The 23902-nt window shown below is 44.2% G+C and overlaps 1 protein-coding gene across 1 annotated transcript in view; it reads right to left on the bottom strand.

The window, feature by feature from the left end:
• Positions 1 to 23902, bottom strand: part of CIMIP7 (ciliary microtubule inner protein 7) — a gene marked incomplete at its 3' end in the record, with an annotated part of 62910 nt that overhangs the window by 4784 nt on the left and 34224 nt on the right. Inside the window, exon 3 of the mRNA XM_082265981.1 lies at positions 12484 to 12561. Coding sequence (XP_082122107.1) covers positions 12484 to 12561 — 78 coding nt within the window. The remainder of the gene's footprint in view (positions 1 to 12483; positions 12562 to 23902) is intronic.

Raw genomic sequence — 23902 nt, 5'->3', positions numbered from 1 at the left:
TGAATTGCCCGAACCACATTCAGGGCATGCAACGCAATTTACTTAGAATGTTTTGGCCTGGGAAACAGGGAAGGCAACGCAATGTCTTCATTCAAATGGAAATCAGAGACAACCTTTGGAAGCAACGACGGACAGGGGCAAAGAACCACCTTTTCTCTGTAAACTACCAAGTAAGGTGAATGACAAGATAATGCCGCCAATTCTGACACCCTGCGTGCAGAGGTGATTGTCACCAAAAAGGCCACCTTCTGGGACAGCGTAAGCAGGGGAATCACCCAATGATTTTCAAAGGGAGGCTTCTGGAGAATTGAGAGCACCATATTCATTCGCTATTGTCACACAACTGGGTGGGCTCAAGACGCAGTGCTCTGCACCCCGAGCCCACCCTTTTTTGAAGCCTATTAGAGCCTCCTGGCTCAAATCACTTGCTTCAAGAAAGAAAAACAAAATAAAAAAAAAACCCCATTGGAATCCATGCGTCCGGCGCCCTGCATGCAGATTAGGAGGCCGGACGCATGGATAGGGGGGGCGGCGCCCCTGCGCCCCCAATGGACGGGCCACCACTGATGACTGAATTTTCTTGTGCGGGAGTGGCCATACATGGATTGATTTTCAATCCCTGCTGAACCAGACAAATTTTGATCCATCTATGGCCAGCTTAGGTATTTAATTAATATGAAAACTACCATAAATTCATTGCGGATAAATGCCGCATAAACAAAACAAAATGAATACTTTCTGATAATGTACAATAGTTTCCCTTTTAAAAAAATACTCCCCATCATTATATTCTATTTACAGTAAATGAACCACCCATGTGTGAAAGGCCCCTCTGTTTTAGAAGATAATCACTACAGTAATTATCATCGCTGCTAATAATTTCCATGGAGCGACTCTCGCTTATCAACGGCTCCCTAATTATCGCCATGCCTGGAATCAAAGCCATCACCTTACAGCATTGTGAGGAAAAAGAAATGCAATTGTTGCATGTAGATTTTGGCTTCTGAAAGCCTATTCTGTTCAGCCTGTTCTTTGTAGAAAGCCTGTGCAAAAAAGGAGGCTGATCTGCATATTAAAGGTGAGCAAAAAATTAAAACTTTTAGTCTTTTAACCACTTCTGGACCGGAAGGTTTTACCCCCCTTAAAGACCAGGCCACTTTTTGCGATTCGGCACAGCGTTAGTTTAACTGACAATTGCGCGGTCGTGCGACGCTGTACCCAAATAAAACTGATGTCCTTTTTTACTCACAGAGTTTTCTTTTGGTGGTATTTGATCATCTGTGCGATTTTTTTTTTTTTGCGCTATAAACAAAAAAAGAGCGACAATTCTGAAAAAAACAATATTTTTTACTTTCTGCTATATAACATTCCCAAGAAAAAAAAATGTAAAAATCAAATTTTTTCATAATTTTTGGCCAATTTGTATTCTGCTACATATTTTTGGTAAAAAAAAAATACTAAGCGTATTTTGATTGGTTTGCGCAAAAAGTGATCACGTCTACAAACTAGGGGAAAGATTTATGTAATTTTAATTTATTACATTTTTTTTTTACTAGTAATGGCAGCGATCAGAGATTTTTAGTGGGACTGCGACATTGCGGCAGACAGATCGGACCCCTAACTGACATTTTTTACACGTTTGAGCGGGACCAGTGACATTTCTACAGTAATCAGTGCTAAAAATATGCACTGTTACTGTAATAATTACACTGGCAGGGAAGGAGTTAACACCAGGGGCGATCAAAGGGTTAACTGTGTCCCTAGGGGGGTGCTTTCTAACTGTGGGGGGATGGGCTTGCTGGATGAACTCAAAGATCTGTGTTCCTAACTAGGAGAAACACAGGATCCTTATGTTCATACCTGACAGAACATCGGTCTTCCATGTTTACAACGGCAGACCGCCGTTGTGTCTCCACGGGGAGCGATCGCTGGTTTCTTTTTTTTTTTTTTTTCTTAGCCCGTAGCGTGTGAAACACACTCAAAAGACTTCACCCGGTGCATAAAAAAGTGCACACACACAAACGTGAGGGACACAAAAAGTGCACAGGGTGTGCGAACAAATGGTCTTCCCTCCGAAGAGGTAGGACCCGAACCTCGATCCCCCGGGGCACAAGACTCCTGACAGGGATTTGAGGTACTCATGGTCTGTCTGGCCGAAACCAGACTGACCCCGTTCTTCAGGGGGACTGCCGAAACAGCCCCCACCGAGTACTAAGTGGGGCTCCCCCGAAGGGAGACCCCATGAGAGAGGGCAGACCAAGCCAAAAGGCCATATCCACCCCCTCCCAAGACTCAAGGTAGGGCCCGAGGACCCACACCCTACAAGTCGTGCAGGTGAAAAAAGGTGATAGAAAAGTGACAAACTCCAAAGAAAAAGACACACACAAACAAAAAGGTGGGGGAGGGGAAGTGGAGAAGTGAATTAGTGCCTAAGTGAAAAACAAAGGCAGGCCTTCCGGCCGGAATAAAAATTCCTCTGGTCGAAGCCAAAAGGCCTTGCCCAAGAGGCAGGTGCTTAAAAAAGTGTGCGTAGGTGCAGTGACCATGGTGCCGAAAAACTCAAGGCGAGCTGCCCCTCACCAGTGAGAATTAAGGCACCCCTGGGCTGCCACCCCATTTATTTTTTTATTTTTTGTAAGCCCGTAGCGTGTGCAACACACTCAAAAGACTCCACCCGGTGCATAAAAAAGTGCACACACACAAAGTGAGAACACAAAAAGTGCACAGGGTGTGCGAAACTAGTGGTCTTCCCTCCGAAGAGGTAGGACCCAAACCTCGATCCCCCGGGGCGCAAGACTCCTGACAGGGATTAAGGTACTCATGGTCTGTCTGGCCGAAACCAGACCGACCCCGTTCTTCAGGGGGACTGCCGAAACAGCCCCCACCGAGTACTAAGTGGGGCTCCCCCGAAGGGAGACCCCATGAGAGAGGGCGGACTTAGCCAAAAGGCCATATCCACCCCCTCCCAAGACTTAAGGTAGGGCCCGAGGACCCACACCCTCCAAGTCGTGCAAAATAAAGAAAACAAAGGTGATAGTGCAGGTGACAAACTACAAAGAAAAAGAGACAAACAAAACAAAAAGTGGGGAAAGGGAAGTGGGGAAAGTGCTATGGTGCCATGTGAGGAACCAAGGCAGGCCTTCCAGCCGGAATAAAAAATTCCTCTGGTGCAAGCCAAAAGGCCTGTCCCAAGAGGCAGGTGCGGAAAAAGTGTGCATAGTGCAGTGACCAAGGTGCCAAAATAACTCAGGCGAGCTGCCCCTCACCAGTGAGAAATCAAGGCACCCCTGGGCTGCCACCCCAGGGGCACTTGCACTACGGGCTTTCTCTATCCCGGCCCAATGGCCAGACCGAGTGCAGCCCTTACCCACCAGGAGGTTTGGAACATGTACAGCTTAGGGAGAGCCTGCCTACAACTGGGGACAAGCCTTTTGCAAGGCCAGATTCAACCCAGGAGGAAAGGCCCGCCCACCGCCATCCACGTTCCTCACCAATTACATCCAGGAGCAATACTAACCGTCTTACCCCAGCTTTCTTGCTCCCTTCAAACTGGTAGGGGCGGACCCATTCAAATCAGAAGGCAACGGACCCATCCGGCTTTCTCTGACAGTGCCTACTTCCCGGTCCCCCAGTGACGTCTGGAGCGCCCCGGTTCATTTCAGCCCCTGCCGATACTAACCCTCAGGGTCCATACCAACTGATAAGAACAGATACTACACTTGATCTTAGCCAAAAGGCCGAGAAGCGACCCCAGGGGCACATACACTACGGGCTTTCTCTACCCCGGCCCAAAGGCCAGACCAAGTGTAGCCCTATCCTACCAGGAGGCATCAGAACTTTGGAAAGCTTAGGGAGAACCTGCCTTCAACTGGGGACAAGCCTTTTGCAAGGCCAGATTCAACCCAGGAGGAAAGGCTCCCCCACCGCCGCCGCCGTTCCTTACCAATCACATCCAGGAGCAGTACTAACTGGCCACGGAACCAATCCAGTTTTCTCGCTCCCTTCAAACTGGTAGGGGCGGACCCATTCAAATCAGGAAGGCATTGGAACCATCCGGCTTTCTCTGGTTTGGCCTACTCCGGTCCTCCAGTTACGCCCAGAGCGCCCCGGTTAACTTCGGCCACCACCGATACTAACCTTCAGGTTCCATTCCAACACTGATAAGAACAGATACTACACTTGATCTTAGCCAAAAGGCCGGGGAGCGATCGCTGGTGCCCAAGTTGCAATCGCGGCTGTCAGACCCGCTAATCGGCTTCCCCTGTGGCGAATGGGCGCGCGCGCCCCCACTAGTGGTCCTGCGAAGCGACTTACAGTTACAACATTTTGCAGGGCAGAGCCGACCTGCCGCAGTAAAACCACGGCGGGCGGTCGTTACGTGGTTGAAGGGAACTTTATGAAATAGAAATAGAGGCGCTGAGGATTTGGTTTTCTGAACACAGGCTCCAGGGCTGTCACCATCACCCTCTTCTTGCTACAAGGAACAAGAATGGAGTCTGTTGGAACTGCTGAGCTACACACTTGTTCCAAGACAGTGACTTAAATCAGAATTGAGTTATTGAGTTCAAGTCTGGGCCACTCAAGGACATTCACAGAGTTGTCCCTTAGCCACTCCTTTGTTATCTTGGCTGTGTGCTTAGGGTCATTGTCCTGTTGGAGGATGAACCTTCGCCCCAGTCTGAGGTTCAGAGAGCTCTTGAGCAGGTTTTCATCAAGGATGTCTCTGTACATTGCTGTATTCATCTTTTCCTCGATCCTGGCTAGTCTTCCATTTCCTGCTGCTGGAAAACATCCCCAAAGCATGATGCTGCCACCACCATGCTTCACTGTAGGGATGGTATTGGCCAGGTGATGAGCAGTACCTGGTTTCCTCCAGACATGACACTTGCAATTCAGGCCAAAGAGTTCAATCTTTGTTTCATCAGACCAGAGAATTTAATTTCTCATGGTCTGAGAATCCTTCAGGTGCCTTTTGGCAAACACCAGCCGGGCTGTCATGTGCCTTTTACTGAGGAGTGGCTTCAGTCTGATCACTCTACCATACAGGCCTGATTGGTGGACTGCTGCAGAAATGGTTGTTCTTCTAGAAGGTTCTCCTCTCTCCACAGAGAAACGCTGGAGCTCTGTCAGAGTGACCATCGGGTTCTTGGTCACCTCCCTCACTAAGGCCCTTCTCGCCCGATCGCTAAGTTTGGCTGGATGGCCCGCTGTGGGAAGAGTCCTGGTGGTTCTAAACTTTTTCCATTTACGGATGAGGGAGGCCACTGTGCACATTGGGACCGACCTTCAATGCTGTAGAAAAATTTCTGTACCATTCCCCAGATCTGTGCCTCGATGCAATTCTGTCTTGGAGGTCTACAGACAATTCCTTGGACTTCATGGCTTGGTTTGCGCTCTGACATGCACTGTTATCTCTGTGGGACCTTATATAGACAGGTGTGTGCCTTTCCAAATCATGTCCAATCAACTGAATTTACCACAGGTGACTCCAATCAGGTTGTAGAAACATCTCAAGGATGATCAGTGGGAACAGGATGCACCTGAACTCAATTTTGAGTGACACGGCAAAGGCGGTGAATACTTAGGTACATGGGATTTTTTATTTTTAATAGATTTGCAAAGATTTCAAACAAACTTCTTTCATGTTGTCATTATGGGGTATTTTAAGGAAAATACAGAATTTTTTTATCAATTTTGGAATAAGGCTGTAACATAACAAAATGTGAAAAAAGTAAAGCACTGGGAATACTTTCCAGATGCACTGTATGACCACGTGGCCATATTAGATCAACAATGTCATGAGCGTGCCCCTCACCTTTGCAGAGCATATCCATTCCATAGCTTACTGGCCCAGAAATGACAGCTGCCTTCCGGATTCAGCAAAACCCAAGTTCAGCAATAGAAGCTCCTGTATTTATACCCTTAACCGGTTCCGGACCGCCCGCCGCATATATGCTGCAGCAGGGCGGCCCTCCTGCGCGAACCGACATAGGGCTACGTCGGTCGCATGCCTGCAGCTAGGTGTAAACACAGCCGACCGTTCTTCTCTCTGGAATGGTCACAGAGCTCCTGTGGCCCTTCTATATAGGATCACAGGTCTCTGTGATCATTTCACAAGCCACGCCCCCATACAGTTAGAATCACTCCCCTAGGCTCACATTTAACCCCTTGATCACCCAGAGTGTTAACCCCTTCCCTGCCAGTGTCATTATTACAGTAACAGTGCATATTTATAGCACTGATTACTGTAGTAATGTCACTGGATCCCCCAAAAGTGTCAAAAATGTCAGTTAGGGGTCCGATCTGTCCGCCGCAATGTCGCAGTCCTGCTAAAAAAAAAATCTTTCCCCTAGTTTGTAGACGCGATAACTTTTGCGCAAACCAATCAATATACACTTATTGAGATTTTTTTTTACCAAAAATATGTAGCAGAGTACAAATTGGCCTAAAATGATGAAAATTTTAGATTTTTCCATTTTTGTTTTTATTTGGGATCTGATCTGTCTGCCGCAATGTCGCAGTCCTGCTAAAAATCGCAGATCGCCGCCATTACTAGTAAAAAAAAAAACAATAAAATCTTTCCTGTAGTTTGTAAACGCGATAACTTTTGCGCAAACCAATCAAAATATTTTCATTGCAATTTTTTTTACCAAAAATATGTAGCAGAAAACAAATTTGCCTAAAATGTTAGATTTTTAATTTTTTTTTGGGAATGTTTTATAGCAGAAAGTGAAAAATATTGTTTTTTTTTTCAGAATTGTTGCTCTTTTTTTGTTTATAGCGCAAAAAATAAAAAGCGCAGAGGTGATCAAATAACACCAAAAGAAAGCTTAAGCCCCGGTTCACACTACTGCGTGTGCGGGGTTCGCATGTCATGTCGGAGCGCACTGCTCCGACATGACATGCGATCAGCTGTGCGGTGCGAGTTTAGCCATACAGTTTGTATGGCTAAATTTGCATCGCACCCGCAGCAAACACGCACAGGAGGCATTTTTGCTGCCGCATCAGGATCGGATCGCACAGCCGTTCACACTTGTGCGATCCGATTCTGTGCGAACTGCACGATCGCACTGCGATATGCGATCAAACTGGGGGTGTCGTTAAGATTACATTGACACCCCCAGCGGATCGCATATGGCAGTGTGAACTGCCGGGGGTGCGTGTGCGATGCGGGAACAGGCTGCGAATTCGCAGCCTTCCCGCATCGCATCAGTGTGAACCGAGCCTTATTTGTGGGGAAAAAAAAGACATCTTTTATTTGGGTACAGCGTCGCACGGCCGCGCAATTTTCCGTTAAAGTAACACAGTGCAGAATCGCAAAATATGGCCTGGTCATTAGGGGGGAAAATCTACCCCTGATTTGTTACTCTGGGCAACCGCAACAGTTTTCCCTGTGGGAGAAAACCAACTCCTGCATCTTACCATTATGCAACGTAAAGTAAAGCAATGCCTGATTATATAGATAATTACATAGATAATTAGCTTCTCTGTGGCTGAAGACTGTGCATGTCATCCCGAAAAATGAGGAGCTATAAAAATATGTACTTAGGGAATGCGTAGTGGAAGGAAGAGACTCGATTACTACCGTTTGTAATCTCTAGGGCTGAGAGCTGCAGCTTACTGCTATGAAATTAAATGCCCAATTTAGAATTCAAACACACAAACCTAATCATTCGGCACCAGGGACAAAGCTTCTAGCGGGTTACGGAAAGCGAAGGGACACGCGGAGGTGCGTACGCAGTACACTAAGGCAGTGTGATACATTCAGTCCTCTGTGATGAGGCTAATTTACTGCAGTTGCCAAGGAGAAGCATTAAGGGTGGATTTTGCTGGCTGGTATCGTTTAGATGAAGGTACTTTCCGTAATAGTTCTTTCTCAGGCAACTAACAGCACTGAATTTTTTTTTTTTTTTTGGCAGGTCCATCTGCAGGATCAGATGTTTTCAGAGCACAGACCTTTCCTGTTTGTGCAAGATCAGTAACTCTGTCCTAATAATTCAACTAATAACTATCATATACAGTAGTTAACCTTTAAAGCTGATGTAAACATAATTACTAAACTCATATATAATCTTTACCATGATAATTGTATGGAGAGAAAAATGCTGTCTGTAAAATTACTGGCACCATTCCCTTAAAGCGGAGTTCCACCCTCAAAATTAACTTTTCCCCATCCACTTACTCTAAATTACCTGAAAAAGAATTGGATAATTACATTTTTTTTTATATTCACTTACCTTGTTTTTAAAGAAAATATACTCACCTTCCTTCCTCTTCCTCCCTCTGTGGACAGAGCCGCCGACGTCACTTCCTGCTTGCATTGACTCCTGGGAGATGAGCGTCATCAATCCCAGGAGTCAATGCGCCTGCACCGGCCCCGCTCGTCAGTTCCAGTGCAGGCGCGTCATTCCCTGCTGAACAGCTTCTGTGCATGCCCAGAAGCTGTGCAAGGATGATGCGCCTGCCCCGGAAGTGACGAGCGGGGCCGATGCAGGGCATTCTGGGACACCAACGTCACCGAAGAGGACACGAAGAGGGATGCTCCGGCTTCAGCTGCCCACACCTGAGATGGCAGCGCTGGACAAGACATTTTCAAGGTAAGTATTTCTTCTAAAAGGTAAGTGACACAGGGGACAGTTCAGAGGCTATCATTGCTTTAATGCACTAGCGCTGACTGTCCCGGGGGTATTTTTATTGAAAAAAAAAAATTTCAGAATGGAACTCCGCTTTAAGTAAAGAGTAAGTAAATGTAATCAGGTATGGTAGAAGAAGATTAGGGAAGGGAATAATGGGGAAGGGGAAGGACGTAAAAGAAAAAAAATCTACCAATCCTGGCTATGGGGATTTGAATGTGTCACAAATCAACAACAAGATGGATTAAAAAGAATTATTCATGTTTATTATAAAGTACAAAAGACAAATATAAAAGGGATACAGTCATAAAGATAAAACAATGCACAGAGGCGTAACTAGAAACTTCAGGGCCCCGGTGCAAGAAACCATGAAGGGCCCCCCGGCCGAGGCCCTTCCCCTCAAGCCTGGGGCTCTTCCCACTGATCCTGGGGCCCTTTACTCTCATTGCGGGGCCCTTTATTACAGTCCTGCAGCGGGACCCTTTCACAAGTTCTGCAGTGGGTTCCCTTCTTGCCATCTTGGGGCCTCCCCATGGTGGTGGAATGCCAGGGCCAGGTCGCAAGGGTGACCTTTGCGATCCTGGAAGTTCACCCACTGGTGTCAGTAGTTTTTATTTTTTGGTATTTTAATTATATTATTTTTTATCATTTTTATTTTTTTACAATGTCACTAACTATGACTCTGTCCATTCAGAAAAGGAAGGAGCTGGTAAATGTCATATTTACCGACCCACTTCCTGGTTCTCTATTGTGACACATCCCCTGCAGCAGCCAGCAGGAAAGGAAAAGGAGCACAGTAGGGGGAGACCAGGGGAGCACAGAGGGGCCCAGAGACAGCAGAACACAAGTGAACTGGATAGGAGTGGTGGGGGCAGCATACAGAGGAACCAATCTCCTCCATTTTCCTCCTGCAGCTACAGGAGGAAAAAGGAGGACAGTGATTTCTCTACATGCTGCCCCCGCCACCCCTCCTATCCAGGTGTACAGGGGAGCCGCACAGGCCCACTGGAGCATAGGGCCTGGTTGAAATTGCAACCCCTGTAGTTACGCCCCTGACAATACATGTATAAAATGTATCACAAGACCTATGAATGGGCCGCGTGCTCAAATTGTGGATCTACGTGTTTTGCTCACACTTGATGAGCTTCTTCAGGATCCAAATATACATGCATATAAAATATACTTTTTAAATGACATAGTATCAACCAAATCTCAAAAAAAAAAAGGGAGAGAAGAAGGAATTAACCATATATTGGGAGCCAAGCCGAAACTGTAGTATGCAATGAGCGTAAGAGGGAAAAGATACAAAGGAGGGGATCCAACCCACATGCAGATCCCTTTGAATCCAATGACGTCAAAGCAAACCAATCCAAAGGCAGAAAGATCACCCAATAGAAGCCACCAGAGCATCCCCTGCAAACCCACACGACACCCTCCCTGGGTGATCCAAAATTTGATCACACGGACGGTCCATTCATAGGTCTTGTGACACATTTTATACATGCATTGTTATATCTTTATGACTGTATCCTTTTTATAATTGTCCTTTGTACTTTCTAATAAATATGAATAATTCTTTTTATTCTATCTTGTTGTTGATTTGTGGCACACTCAAATCCCCATATCCAGGATTGGTAGATTTTTTCCTTTTACGTCCTTCCCCTTCCCCATTATTTCCTTCCCTAATCTTCTCCTACCATACCTGATTACATTTACATAATCTTTAACATGTTATTGTCATTTCAAATGTTGTTGTCAAAGAGAGGTATGGTTAAAGCTTTTTTTGGTCATATGCCTCTTCTGGGTCACAGGAGTGTGCAGAATCAGCAGACAGAAGGCTCGTCATGGAGCCTTTTGCAAAAAAGGATATAGGAATGCGCTGGCTAGAAATGAGAGGTTGCTGCACTTAGAAATCCCTGAATACCAGAAAAATGACGTGTTGAAAAAATATACTAGTATGCTAGTGAAAAAACACAAATAAAATGTATCTAATATCTCTCTTAGTGAAAGGAGTAATCCAAAAACATGGATAACATAAAAGTGAGTCAAAGTATCAGTGTATAAAAATATGTAGCAGAAAATTGCATTGACATAATCAGATACAAATAAAACAAGTGAAAAAGGAATTGCAATGTTTGGGCAGTTCCTTAGGAAAGTCCCATGAGTCATGAGTGAAGAAAGAGTTCACAGCCAGTGAAAACAAAGCTAAATGTGCTAATACTAATGTTCCTCCTGGTGCTCAGAGATCCACCTCCGTGCTAATTAGTAGATAATGGCCGCTTACCAAACATCAATGGTCATGCAGCATATATGATAATCAGGGCCTTCTTACTGAATGGGCATTCTGGGCAGTTGCCCGGGGGGCCCCACCTGCTCAGCGACCCAGCCCTAGCCCCAGCCAAGCATTACTCCTGATTCCCGTGTGCATCCCACTGCCGAACTTAGCAGGTGGCAAGCACCTGTCGGCCCTGCACTGCTGACAGGCCACTTGGGCCATGGAGTGGGAGCCCACAACTGCAGGAATGCCTGTCTGCCTCCACAGGAACAGGCACACACAGGACAGTCGAGTCTGACTCCCGTCAGCGTGTGTTTTCACTGGACATTAGCAGTGGCGCTGGTGAATAAAAATTTGGGGGAGGGTGGCAAAACCAACCCCCCCTCCCCCGGCGGGACGACCGGCCGGCAATCTAATATACCACCCCTCCCCCTCCCAGGACAGGTGGCTGGCTGGCTGCCCAGCCGGACAGCCAGCATCCTTACCTGCTCCTTCCCCGAGCGGCTGTGAGTCTCCTCCGGCCATACATCCCCTCCCTCTTCCTGGCCAATGGCCAGTAAAATCACTTCTCTTTTTAGCCAATCAGGAAAGGGGTCTCACGACTGCACAACGTAAGTCACGTGACCGACCTTTGGAACGCAAGCCGGATTTACCTCCGCTCGCCACTCTGCACGGTTGTATTGAATGTCACGGACACCAGCACATTGGGTCCTTGCCGGAACCTGCTGAAAAATCGTTGTTAAGCCTTTTTTATTTCTTTGGAATAAACCTTGAACTTTGACAATATTACACCATCTGGAGTTTTTTCTTCTTCCCATTTACTATTACCTGAGCTGCCTTATGGAAAACGCTGAGGAGAGAGCCCGCGGCATAGGAGGATCTTAAAGGGAACTTGTCATTAAGCGCAAATGGTCTCAATATTATAAGATATGTGAGACCCACTTCATCTGGTAAGTTACCCATCGTATAAATTACTGCACGGGAAGAAGGCTTCAAGCACCTGCACATTATCAGTCACCATATTGTATTTTATAAATAAGAGCACCTGCACATTTACTCAAGAAAAAGGAATTTGCAAGGATGTTTTTTTCATAAAATATTTTTTTGAAAATTTTCAAAATTTTTATATATATCTTGTTACACAAGAAAAACTTTTTATCAATTTATGCATGGACTTATAGATTTTGGAAAAATTGATTTGCACAATTTATTTGCACATTTGCACTTATATTTGTGGGTTTACAGATACACATATATATATTATTGCAGATTATAGTTTTTATGTTTCCTATATATTTTAGCAAGCTCTGTAGATAGCCCTAATATTAGGACTATTTGTTTCAAACAACAATTACCATTTTCAAAAGCGAGTCAGAATTGGTATCCTCCATTATTCTATCATGGCAGCAACTTTCAGGGCCAATTATAGCACCCCAATCTACAGAGGCAGCACAGCAAAACCCACAGTTATGCACAGATATAGAAAAAAATCTGATAAAAGTTTGTCATTGGAGTTGGGTTTTTAGTGTAAATGTATATAATCTTAGTTCCCAAAAGTGACATTTTAATACTTACATTTTCAAAAGAAAAAACAGAGCTGGGGAAAATATGACGGTTGTCGTGTCTTGAGAATGTATGCTTTGCTGGATTTTCCTGGAAAAAAACCACAGGTAAGTACATTAAATATAATGAGTGCGTCGCAGGGAAGGTGGCGGTCACGATACAATGCTTTCCAGGTTACCTTATTAAAATGGAATCTAACCTAGCCACATATTATCACTGCAGGATAATGGTTTTAATATTATTACCTTCAAAGCAGTCATTATAGCAATGACTTTAGTTTGCTGCATACTGTACACCCACCACTAAGATTTGGCAAGGTTACAGGGGAATATTGTTATTATCAGGAGGCATAATGTATGCAGGAGTAATTATAATCTAAGCAAATTTCACTAGACATTCATTTTCTATGATGCTAAAAATATTTCCTCTTAGTGTAAAGGGAATACATGTCCCCGGAATTTAGATTAAAGGATGAGCTGTTGTATACTTGCATTGACTGAATTCTTAATAAGGAGCAAACAAATCTGAATATAATGGCACCTAGTCTTTGATGGAATTCACCAAATTTACTATTACCATTCTAGAGCTGCATGATTAATCGTTTGAGAATCGCGATCTCGATTCACCCCCCCCCCCCCATGCAATTTCAAAGCCAAATTTCCACGATTCTGAGTGGCGCCGGCAGGGGAAGCTGTTGGCAGAGGCAGCCTGGTATGCAAATGGTGCCACCGCCGCCAATGACACAGGAACTGACATCAGCAGTGAGAGACAACATGATGCCACCCCATCTACTGATGGAGGGAATCTTCAGAAGCCCCAGGGACACTGAACTCCTTCACTCCATCCCTCTCTTCATTCATTATGCCATCATGTGAGCTATCTCTCCATCACGTGAGGGGGTAATCTATGACAGAGGAGGGGAGGAGGAGTGGGAGTAGTCCTTAAAAAAAAAAATATATATAATATATATATATATATATATATATATAGATATAGATATAGATATAGATAGATAGATAGATAGATAGATAGATAGATAGATAGATAGATAGATAGATAGATAGATAGATAGATAGATAGATAGATAGATAAATATCTATATATATATATATGTATGTGTATATATATTATAATTTATTTTTTAAGTTTAAATTTTCTGACTGCACATAATAACACTACCTTTCTCATCACATTTCTTTACATTTGTTTGAAGCAAAGAGTGTTATGGCTTATTGTATTGCAAACTTATTTGATAACCTAATGTCCAGAGGTTGTAAATCTTTAAAATAAAAAAGATTCTGAGAATCGTAAGAGAATCGTGATCTTCATTTTAAGCCAAAAAATTGTGATTCTCATTTTTGCCAGAATCCTGCAGCTCTCTACCATTCTCATTTGCCCAGAGGCGTAACTAGAACCTTCAGGGCCCCGGTGCAAGAAACCATGAATGGCCCCCTGGCCGGGGCTCTTCCCTTCAAGCCTGGGGCTCTTCCCCTGGGGGTGACCAAGGGGGGCACACAGGGGCACAGAGACAGCAGAACACAAGTGAAGTGGATAGGAGGAGTGGCGGGGGCAGCATACAGAGGAACCAATCTCCTCCATTTTCCTCCTGCAGCTACAGGAGGAAAGAGGAGGACAGTGATTTCTCTACATGCTGCCCCCGCCACTCCTCCTATCCAGGTGTACAGGGGAGCAGCACAGGCCCCCTGGAGCATGGGGCCCGGTTGCAATTGCAACCCCCGCAACCCCTGTAGTTATGCCCCTGCATTTGCCCGCTATACCAGGGGTGCCCAACCTGAGCACTCTGATGTAGCCCATGACTTCAAACCAGGGAAGCGCATGCCCGGGGTGGGCAACCAGTTGATCGCGATCTGGCCTTGCCGACCCAGGCACCCTGAGTGCAGTGAGCCGGTGCCCGGCAGCGGAGGGAGCAGAAGCTACATAAGCCAATGCTGTCCCAGGAGGAGTGATACCAAATGCACTCCGCCTCTAATTCTTTCTAGCAGCCTGGAGAGCGGTGCCAGCAGAAGCTGGAAGAGAAAAAGAAGGCCAAAGTATTAAATAACACATACACTGGGCATAATAGGTTTTGCAGTGGGCATATTAGCACCTGCAAAATGGTTAACAACTATTAGGCTGCTTTCACACTGATCCGCGGGTGCAGTGCACCTGAGGCATTCCTGTGAGTTAGCTGCACTGAGCTATAGACTTCTATTATAGTCAAACAAAAAAATTGTCCTGGCGCTAATCCCTTGGATATGTTCCTGTCGGATCGCGATACCGATTCGATTTTAGTTGACTACAATTATTATTATAAGACTTGCGGGACCAATCAGAAAGTGCAGCGTGGCTCGCACATGTGCTGTTGGAAGCCTTGGGTTTCCCTTAGTGAAGATGCCGGCGCCTGCACCCCAAACCTACTGAAGAATCAGCTCAGGTGGGGCCTTTGCTGGATCCGGGGCCAGGTAAGTGTCCTTATATTTAAAGTCAGAAGTTACAATATTTGTATCTGCTGACTTTTAATTTTTTTTCGGGAGAGCTCTTCTTTAAAGCGTAACTCCACTTTTGTTGAGAAAAAAACATTCCCCTCTCTGGGTGATCTCTGTACATTACAAGGATTTTAACAAACTGTGTTGCAGATTTCTACCTTTTGTTATTCTGAAGAAATCATTGTTTGTTCCTCTGGTCTGAGTGGGTCTAATGGGAGTGGTTTCATAATTATCTATCAGCTGTGGCAGCTGCAGGGCTCTAATGAGGGAAGTTGCTGGGCCTGCATCCCTTTAGACATGTTCCTATTGTGAGTATATCACCAAAAATTACATTTTTGTTGCAGGGGATGCCAGAAATCTGACTTGTATCTAAAGCTCCTCTTTAAAGCGTAACTCCACTTTTGTTGGGAAAAAAAAACATTCCCCTCTGGTTGATCTCTGTACATTGCAGGGATTTTAACAAACTTTGTTGCAGATTCCTACCTTTTGTTATTCTGAAGAAATCATTGTTTGTTCCTCTGTGCTGAGTGGGTCTAATGGGAATGGTTTCATAATTATCTATCAGCTGTGGCAGCTGCGGGGCTCTAATGAGAGAAGCTGCTGGGCCTGCATCCCTTAGGACGTGTTCCTATTGGGAGTATCACACCAAAAATGAGATATAGGTTGCAGGGGATGCCAGAAATCTGACTTGTATCTTAGGCAGACTTCTGAGAAAATTGGTGAGCCAATCACACAAGCAGGAATTGGGAAATAGGATCTCCTAATATGGGAGATTTCAACAGTATGTGTTTTGTATAATGTCTTCCAAGCCAAACCTCCTACAAACACCGCAAACATAGATATAGGCTTATTATGACAAGTCTCTTGATGGAGTTGTACTGCAGGGTGCTGAGAGAAAATTGTCACCACTTAAAGCGTAACTCCACTTTTGTTGAGAAAAAAAACATTCCCCTCTGGGTGATCTCTGTACTTTGCAGGGATTTTAACAAACTTTGTTGCCGATTTCTACCTTTTGTTATTCTGAAGAAATCATTGTTTGTTCCTCTGTGCTGAGTGGGTCTAATGGGAGTGGTTTCATAATTATCTATCATCTGTGCAGATGCAGGGCTTTAATGAGGGAAGTTGATGGGCCTTCATCCCTTTAGACGTGTTCCTATTGGGAGTATCTCACCAAAAATGAAATTTTTGTTGCAGGGGATGCCAGAAATCTGACATGTATCTTAGTGCAGACTTCTGGCAAAATTGGTGAGCCAATCACACAAGCAGGAAATGATGTTTCTGGGGGTGTGGTCAGTATACATTCTGTGTAGAGAAAAGCTCCAGGCAGCCATATTGGATTGCATTTTCAGAAAATTACAACAGCTGCAGATTGAAAATTTAAAGCGAAGTTCCGGGCACAAAATCGATCTTTTTTTTTTGTGCCCGTCCGCTTGTTCTCCTTCACCTGAAAAGGAATTGGATAGTTAGGTTTTTTTTTTTTTTTTTTTTTTACTCACCTTGTAATTGAAGATCGAAAATACTCACCTCAGTGTACTTCCTCCCTCTGAGCCGCGGCTCCGCCGTCACTTCCTGTCTTGCGATATATATCCTGGGAGCTGAACGTCATCGCTCCCAGGAATCAATGCGACGGCACCGGCCCCGCTCGTCACTTCCGGGGCGACGCCGCATTCCCTGCTAAACAGCTTCTGGGCATGCCCAGAAGCTGTGTAGGAATGCGGCGCCGCACCGGAAGTGACGAGAGGGGCCGGTGCAGGCACATTCTGGGAGAAGAGGACGCGGAAGAAGACGCCGAAGAGGATCGCGCCAGCTTCAGCTGCCCACAAGAGAGATGGCAACGCTGTGGAAGAAATTTTATAAGTGAGTATTTCTTCTTGCAGGTAAGTGCGAACCGGGACAGATCAGAGGCTATCCATTGTGGAATGTACTAGCCCTGACTGTCCCTGGGGTATGTTCACTGAAAAATGTTTTCTGTGCCCGGAACTCCGCTTTAAGGTAATTTTTAATAACATTCAATTACAATATGATTTGTGTCTCAATTGTATAGGCTATATTGTTTTTACTTTATTTGCTATATTTTTCCCCTGCTAAAGTGGAGTTACCCTTTCAGTTGAATGGACACAAATTCCCACAAACTCTCCAAAATCTTGTTAATCATCCGGGCCGTTCCTTCAGTGTCCTGTGCCGTAAGCTGTAGCTCCCGGAAGGAAGACTGGATGAAGATGGAAGCCCTCTCAGTGGTGACAGCACGGTGCTGGAAGGCTTCGTTTTCAGGTAAGTTTTACATAATGTGCTTGTATGCGATGCAGGGGCAGACTGGTAACTTTCAGCCCAGGGGGCAAGTACAAACCAGAGGCCCATGGTGCAGCGACTCGCCCCCCTCCCACTCTCCCTCTTCAAATCTTCCTCCTGACCCCCATTCCAGGCTGAAGCCCTGCTCCGGGTACTCTCTACTCACTGGCTGAATGCGGGTTTCCAACCTGGCCAGCAGGGGGCGGCTGGGGGGAGCTGGGACAGCTCAGTTGGGGCTGGCCAGGGGAGGAGAGTCTCAAGTGGGGCATGGAACCAGCCTCAGCTCAGACATAGCTTACACCATCCATGCTGGGAAGGGAGGCCTGCACTCTGTCCTTGTCTTCATCCCGCACTCAGTAGGTCAGTGGCAGAGACTTTTTACTTCTCTTCACCAGAAATCCTTTAGGCATGTCTGTGGCAGAAGTGGTGCAGCCTTTTATCAGGACATCAGAGCGGCCCAGGGGGAAATTGCCCCCTGGCCCAGTCCTCCCCTGATGCGATGCATACTAGCATGTTATGGCTTTACCTTGCAGGTTGAAAAAGAAAAAAAAAACACACATGCATGGGCATCCGCAGGTAGGGGCAAGGGGGGGCAAATGCCCCCCCTGGAATCTCAACTTCCCCTTAAAAGTGGTTGTTAAGCCACTTTATACCATCCTGTCTGGTCTGTTTAATAATCCTGTGTGCCCCTGCGTCTGTGCATGTGTTTTAAAAAAAATAAAGCTTTCTTTACCAGTTTGCAGTGAGACGAGCACCGCTCACGTGACCCGTCGACTATCTCCTCTCCCTGTCTGACAGCTGCCTGCAGAAGGTGGGGCAGAGGATTCCTCACTGTCGTCAGTCGGGAGGGGAGGGGAGGGGAGGGGGAGAGCAGGAGAGAGGTGGCGGGTCACGTGAGCAGCAATTGGCGCTCTGAAAACTTGTAAAGAATGGCTTATTTTTATAAAAACACATACACAGGGGCACACAGGATTATTAAACAGACTGTAAACAGGATATGAAACTTTAAATTAAACTACAGCAGCAGAAGGGGAGGGGGCGAGCACTGACAGAGGAGTAGACAGGCAGGGAGGGAGGGGGGAAGAGAGGACAGAGGAGGACAGGTGAGCTGCGAATTACGGAGGCACGTAAACTGACCACGGTGTCAGGGCTCAGCAGCCTTGGTATACCGTGGTCAGTTTACAGAGGGGAGGACATAGCCAGGCAGGGGCCAAATTACACAGCACAAGCAACAATTTTTTTTTTTAGGTTAACAAATGCTTTAAAAATAAATGCTGCCATTTGCCCTTTAAAGATATATACTCAAATAAGTATAATGACTAAGCCCCTTCCCTTCATGACATTGTTAAAAAGGGGTGGAGCATGGGTGACCTTAAAATGATGCCCCCCCCCTGAAAAAAGGGGGGGGGGCATGCACACACGCTTTAATAAACAAATGCCTTTAATATCATTAAGGAACTTGTTTCTTCTTGCTCTTTTTACATTTTATGTGCACCTTCCTTCAACCGAGATGCCTTTCCTATTGCAAAACAAACAGCATACTAAAATCAAGGAGTAACTATGGACAGTATATTATAATGATATTGTAATGATAATGAGAAACTCTGCAGGTCACTCGGCTCGGCACCCCATGCTGAGCTGAAGACTCAATGCAGGTCATGCAGTTCTCTTTGGGTTCTCTGAGACAGACAGTGCTTCAGCACAAGGTAGTAATGATGACAGATTGAGCCATTAGTGTAGCAGAGGTGTAATTCTCATTATTAAGGAAAAAACTAACACATTCTGAGTCTCTAGCTAAAGTGTTAGGCTCACTGCTGCTTAATTAATGAAAGATTGAGGTTGATGCCAATGTATCGTCTATGGAAATAAAAATGTGGAGTACCACAAGATTGCAAATATTTAAGCTTCCTAATGAGTTCTAATGCTGCACTTGTAAAAAAAACAAACGAAATATTTGTCTACAACTGTAATCCCAGGATTCAGATCTGTACTTATAATTAGCGGGAAATGAGCTTTCAATAAAATGTAATTTACACCAGAACTGATATTCCAGGTGTGGGTACAGGCTGGAGAGTGAGAAGCCTCTATGGCTCCATATATTATTAATTTCATCCAAATATTATTTCCACAGCACTTCTATCCATGGGTATTTGGAGCACTTTATCTACTGCTGAGGTAGACACCCTGGGTGTTACATAGTTAGTCTGGTTGAAAAAAAGACACAAAACCATCTAGTTCAACCAATAGAAGGAAAAAAAAATAATAATAATATATGTATATATATATATACAGTGCATTGCGAAAGTATTCGGCCCCCTTGAACTTTTTGACCTTTTGCCACATTTTAGGCTTCAAACATAAAGATATAAAACTGTATTTTTTTTTTTTTTTTGAAGAATCAACAACAAGTGGGACACAATCATGAAGTGGAACTAATTTTTTTGGATATTTCAAACTTTGTTAACAAATAAAAAACTGAAAAATTGGGTGTGCAAAATTATTCAGCCCTTTTACTTTCAGTGCAGCAAACTCTCTCCAGAAGTTCAGTGAGGATCTCTGAATGATCCAATGTTGACCTAAATGACTAATGATGATAAATAGAATCAACCTGTGTGTAAACAAGTCTCCGTATAAATGCACCTGCACTGTGATAGTCTCAGAGGTCCGTTTAAAGCGCAGAGAGCATCATGAAGAACAAGGAACACACCAGGCAGGTCCGAGATACTGTTGTGGAGAAGTTTAAAGCCGGATTTGGATACAAAAAGATTTCCCAAGCTTTAAACATCCCAAGGAGCACTGTGCAAGAGATAATATTGAAATGGAAGGAGTATCAGACCACTGCAAATCTACGAAGACCTGGCCGTCCCTCTAAACTTTCAGCTCATACAAGGAGAAGACTGATCAGAGATGCAGCCAAGAGGCCCATGATCACTCTGGATGAACTGCAGAGATCTACAGCTGAGGTGGGAGACTCTGTCCATAGGACAACAATCAGTCGTATACTGCACAAATCTGCCCTTTATGGAAGAGTGGCAAGAAGAAAGCCATTTCTTAAAGATATCCATAAAAATGGTCGTTTAAAGTTTACCACAAGCCACCTGGGAGACACACCAAACATGTGGAAGAAGGTGCTCTGGTCAGATGAAACCAAAATCAAACTTTTTGGCAACAATGCAAAACGTTATGTTTGGCATAAATGCAACACAGCTCATCACCCTGAACACACTATCCCCACTGTCAAACATGGTGGTGGCAGCATCATGGTTTGGGCCTGCTTTTCTTCAGCAGGAACAGGGAAGATGGTTAAAATTGATGGGAAGATGGATGGAGCCAAATACAGGACCATTCTGGAAGAAAACCTGATGGAGTCTGCAAAAGACCTGAGACTGGGACGGAGATTTGTCTTCCAACAAGACAATGATCCAAAACATAAAGCAAAATCTACAATGGAATGGTTCACAAATAAACATATCTAGGTGTTAGAATGGCCAAGTCAAAGTCCAGACCTGAATCCAATCGAGAATCTGTGGAAAGAACTGAAAACTGCTGTTCACAAACGCTCTCCATCCAACCTCACTGAGCTGGAGCTGTTTTGCAAGGAGGAATGGGCAAAAATTTCAGTCTCTCGATGTGCAAAACTGATAGAGACATACCCCAAGCGACTTACAGCTGTAATGGCAGCAAAAGGTGGCGCTACAAAGTATTAACTTAAGGGGGCTGAATAATTTTGCACACCCAATTTTTCAGTTTTTTATTTGTTAAAAAAGTTTGAAATATCCAATAAATTTCGTTCCACTTCATGATTGTGAATCTGAAATGTGGCAAAAGGTTGAAAAGTTCAAGGGGGCCGAATACTTTCGCAATGCACTGTATATATATAGATAGATAGATAGATAGATAGATAGATAGATAGATAGATAGATAGATAGATAGATAGATAGATAGATAGATAGATAGATAGATAGATAGATAGATAGATAGATAGTCAAATAATAAAAGATGCAATCCAATTGTTCCAAATATCCTTTACTTCTGATCTTCATGCATATAAGTAAACATACATTTACAAGTGACTGCGCCTTTAAAGTTCATGTGCATATAAAGACAGGCGTCCCAATACTTTTGATAATATAATGTTAAAGTACTGCTATAAGATACAAATAGTATAAAACATGTATTTTTTTACTTCTAGCAACTGCTGTTAATACATACATTTTTTTTGGAGTTGTATACATGCTTTAATGTTCCATCATGCATACTTCCCATCATCAGAAGCCTGTCAGGAGCTTCAAAATCAAATCATACATCTGAGAAGTAATTAAAAGCCAAGCGACTGCAACAGCTCCAATTTATCAGCTAATTCATGGGATTCTGCGGCAAAGAACAAACGCACTGTTCTATAACATGTAATCATTTTGTTGTAATAATTACAGAGCACTAATGAACATTAATCATATGACAACTAATCCTAATTACGTAGCCCGGTAGATGGAAAGTTCCAATAGCACAGCGCAGAGCATGTCTTTAAGACATAAATCTATGTGTAAAATGTATATACAACAGTACATCTACAGTATATACAGTTAGGTCCATATATTTTTGGCACAATTTTCATTTTCTTTTCAGGTATTTACCAAAACATATTTAAGCTATAGTTATATCATGGATATTGGCTGAAAGTGCACACTCTCGGGTATAATTCGAGGGTATGAACATCCAAATCAGAGGAAGGGTTTAGAAATTACAGCTCTTAAGAATAGCCATCCCATTTTTCAAGGGACCAAAAGTAATTGGACAATTGAATCCAAAGCTGTTTCGTGGCCAGGTGTAGGCAACTCCTTCGTTATTTCTTCATCAATTAAGAAGGTAAAAGGTCTGGAGTTGATTCTAGTGTGGTATTTGCATTTGGAATCTATTGCTGTGAACGTACGTCTTGAGTTCAAAGGAGCTGTCCATGCAAGTGAAAACTAAACAGGAGTGGCCAAATCAACAGTTTGGTACATTCAGAGGAAAAAAGAACGCACTGGTGAGCTCAGCAACATAAAAAGGCCTGGACGTCCACAGAAGGCAACAGTGGTGGATGATCACAGGATCCTCTGTATGGTAAAGAAAAACCCATTTAACTTGCTGAAGGCAAAACTAAAAGCAGAAAGACCCATAAACAAAGAACAACAAAAGACAGCTGCCGTTAGAGCCTGGCAAAGTATCAGAAAGGAGGAAATGCAGTCTTTGGTAATGTCCATGGGTTCCAGACTTCAGGCAGTCATTTCCAGTAAAGGATCCTTAACAAAATATTAAAAATGAACATTTTATTTATGATTATATTAATTTGTCCAATTACATTTAAGCCCCTGAAAATGGGGGGGGGGGGGGGGCTGTGTATAAAAATGGTTGCAGTTTCTAAAATGTGTTCTTGATATTTATGTTCAACCCCTTGAAATAAAGCTGAAAGTCTGTACTTCAAATTAATTTGGATTGTTTCATTTTAACTTTATTCTGGTGGCATACAGAACCAAAAGTATGAAAATTGTGCCTGTGTCCAAATATATATGGACCCAACTGCATACAGCGGGTAAAGCTGCCCGTAGCAGATCCTTTAAGTCCTGTAAGTTGTGAGGTGGGGCCTTCATGGATCAGACTTGTTTTTCATTCACATCCCACAGATGCTCCATTGGATTGAGATCTGGAGAAGTTGGAAGCCAAGTCAATACCTCAAACTGGTTGTTGTGTTTCTCAAACTATTCTTGGATTTGTCCGACCAGGCCATCTTCTTCCATTGCTCGGTGGTCCAGTTCTGATGCTCACATGCCCATTGTAGGTACTTTTGGCTGTGGACACAGGTCAGCATGGACACCCTGACTGGTCTGCGGCTACACAGCCCCATATGCAACAAACTACGAAGCACTCTGTGTTCTGACACCTTTCTATCAAAACCAGCATTCACTTTTAAAGCAATTTGAGCTACAGTAGCTCTTCTATTGCATTGGACTACATAGCCTCAACTACTCATGTGTATCAATGAGCCTTGGCCGCCTATGAACCTGTTGCTGGTTTACCAGTACTCTTTCCTTTGACCAACTTTGGTGGATCCTGACCACTGCAGACCGGGAACATCCTACAAGAGTTGCAGTTTTAGAGTTGCTCTGACCCAGTCATCTAGTTGGCCATTGTCAAAGTTGAACCTTTTTCTTACGCTTTCCCATTTTTTTCTACTTTCAACTGATCAATTTCATGGACAACATGTGCACTTGCTGCTTATTAGATCCCACCCACTTTCAGATGCCATTGTAATCAGGTTCTCAATGTTCTTCACTTTACCTGTCAGTGCTCATAATGTTATGGCCGATCGATATCCCTCTTAGATTGCAAGCTCTAACGAGCAGGGCTCTCTGATTCCTACTGTATTAAAGGGTTTGTAAATGCTGAAGGTGTTTATTTTTATCTTAATGCATTCTATACATTAAGATAAAAAAAACCTTCTGTTTGCAGCAGCCCCCCTAAGCCCCCCCTAATACTTACCTGAGCCCCATCTCCTTCCTGACTGGCTGAGACACAGCAGTGGGTGCCATTGGCTCCTACTGCTGTCAATCAAAGTCAGTGAGCCAATGAGGAGAGAGAGGGGGGTGGGGCGAGTCACAGCTCCATGTTTGAATTGG

This window comes from Pelophylax lessonae (genome assembly GCF_965119305.1).
Source record: "Pelophylax lessonae genome assembly, chromosome: 8".
Lineage (NCBI taxonomy): Eukaryota > Metazoa > Chordata > Amphibia > Anura > Ranidae > Pelophylax > Pelophylax lessonae.
The sequence above is the reverse complement of the archived record's forward strand: the minus strand, read 5'-3'. Positions and strand labels throughout refer to the sequence as shown.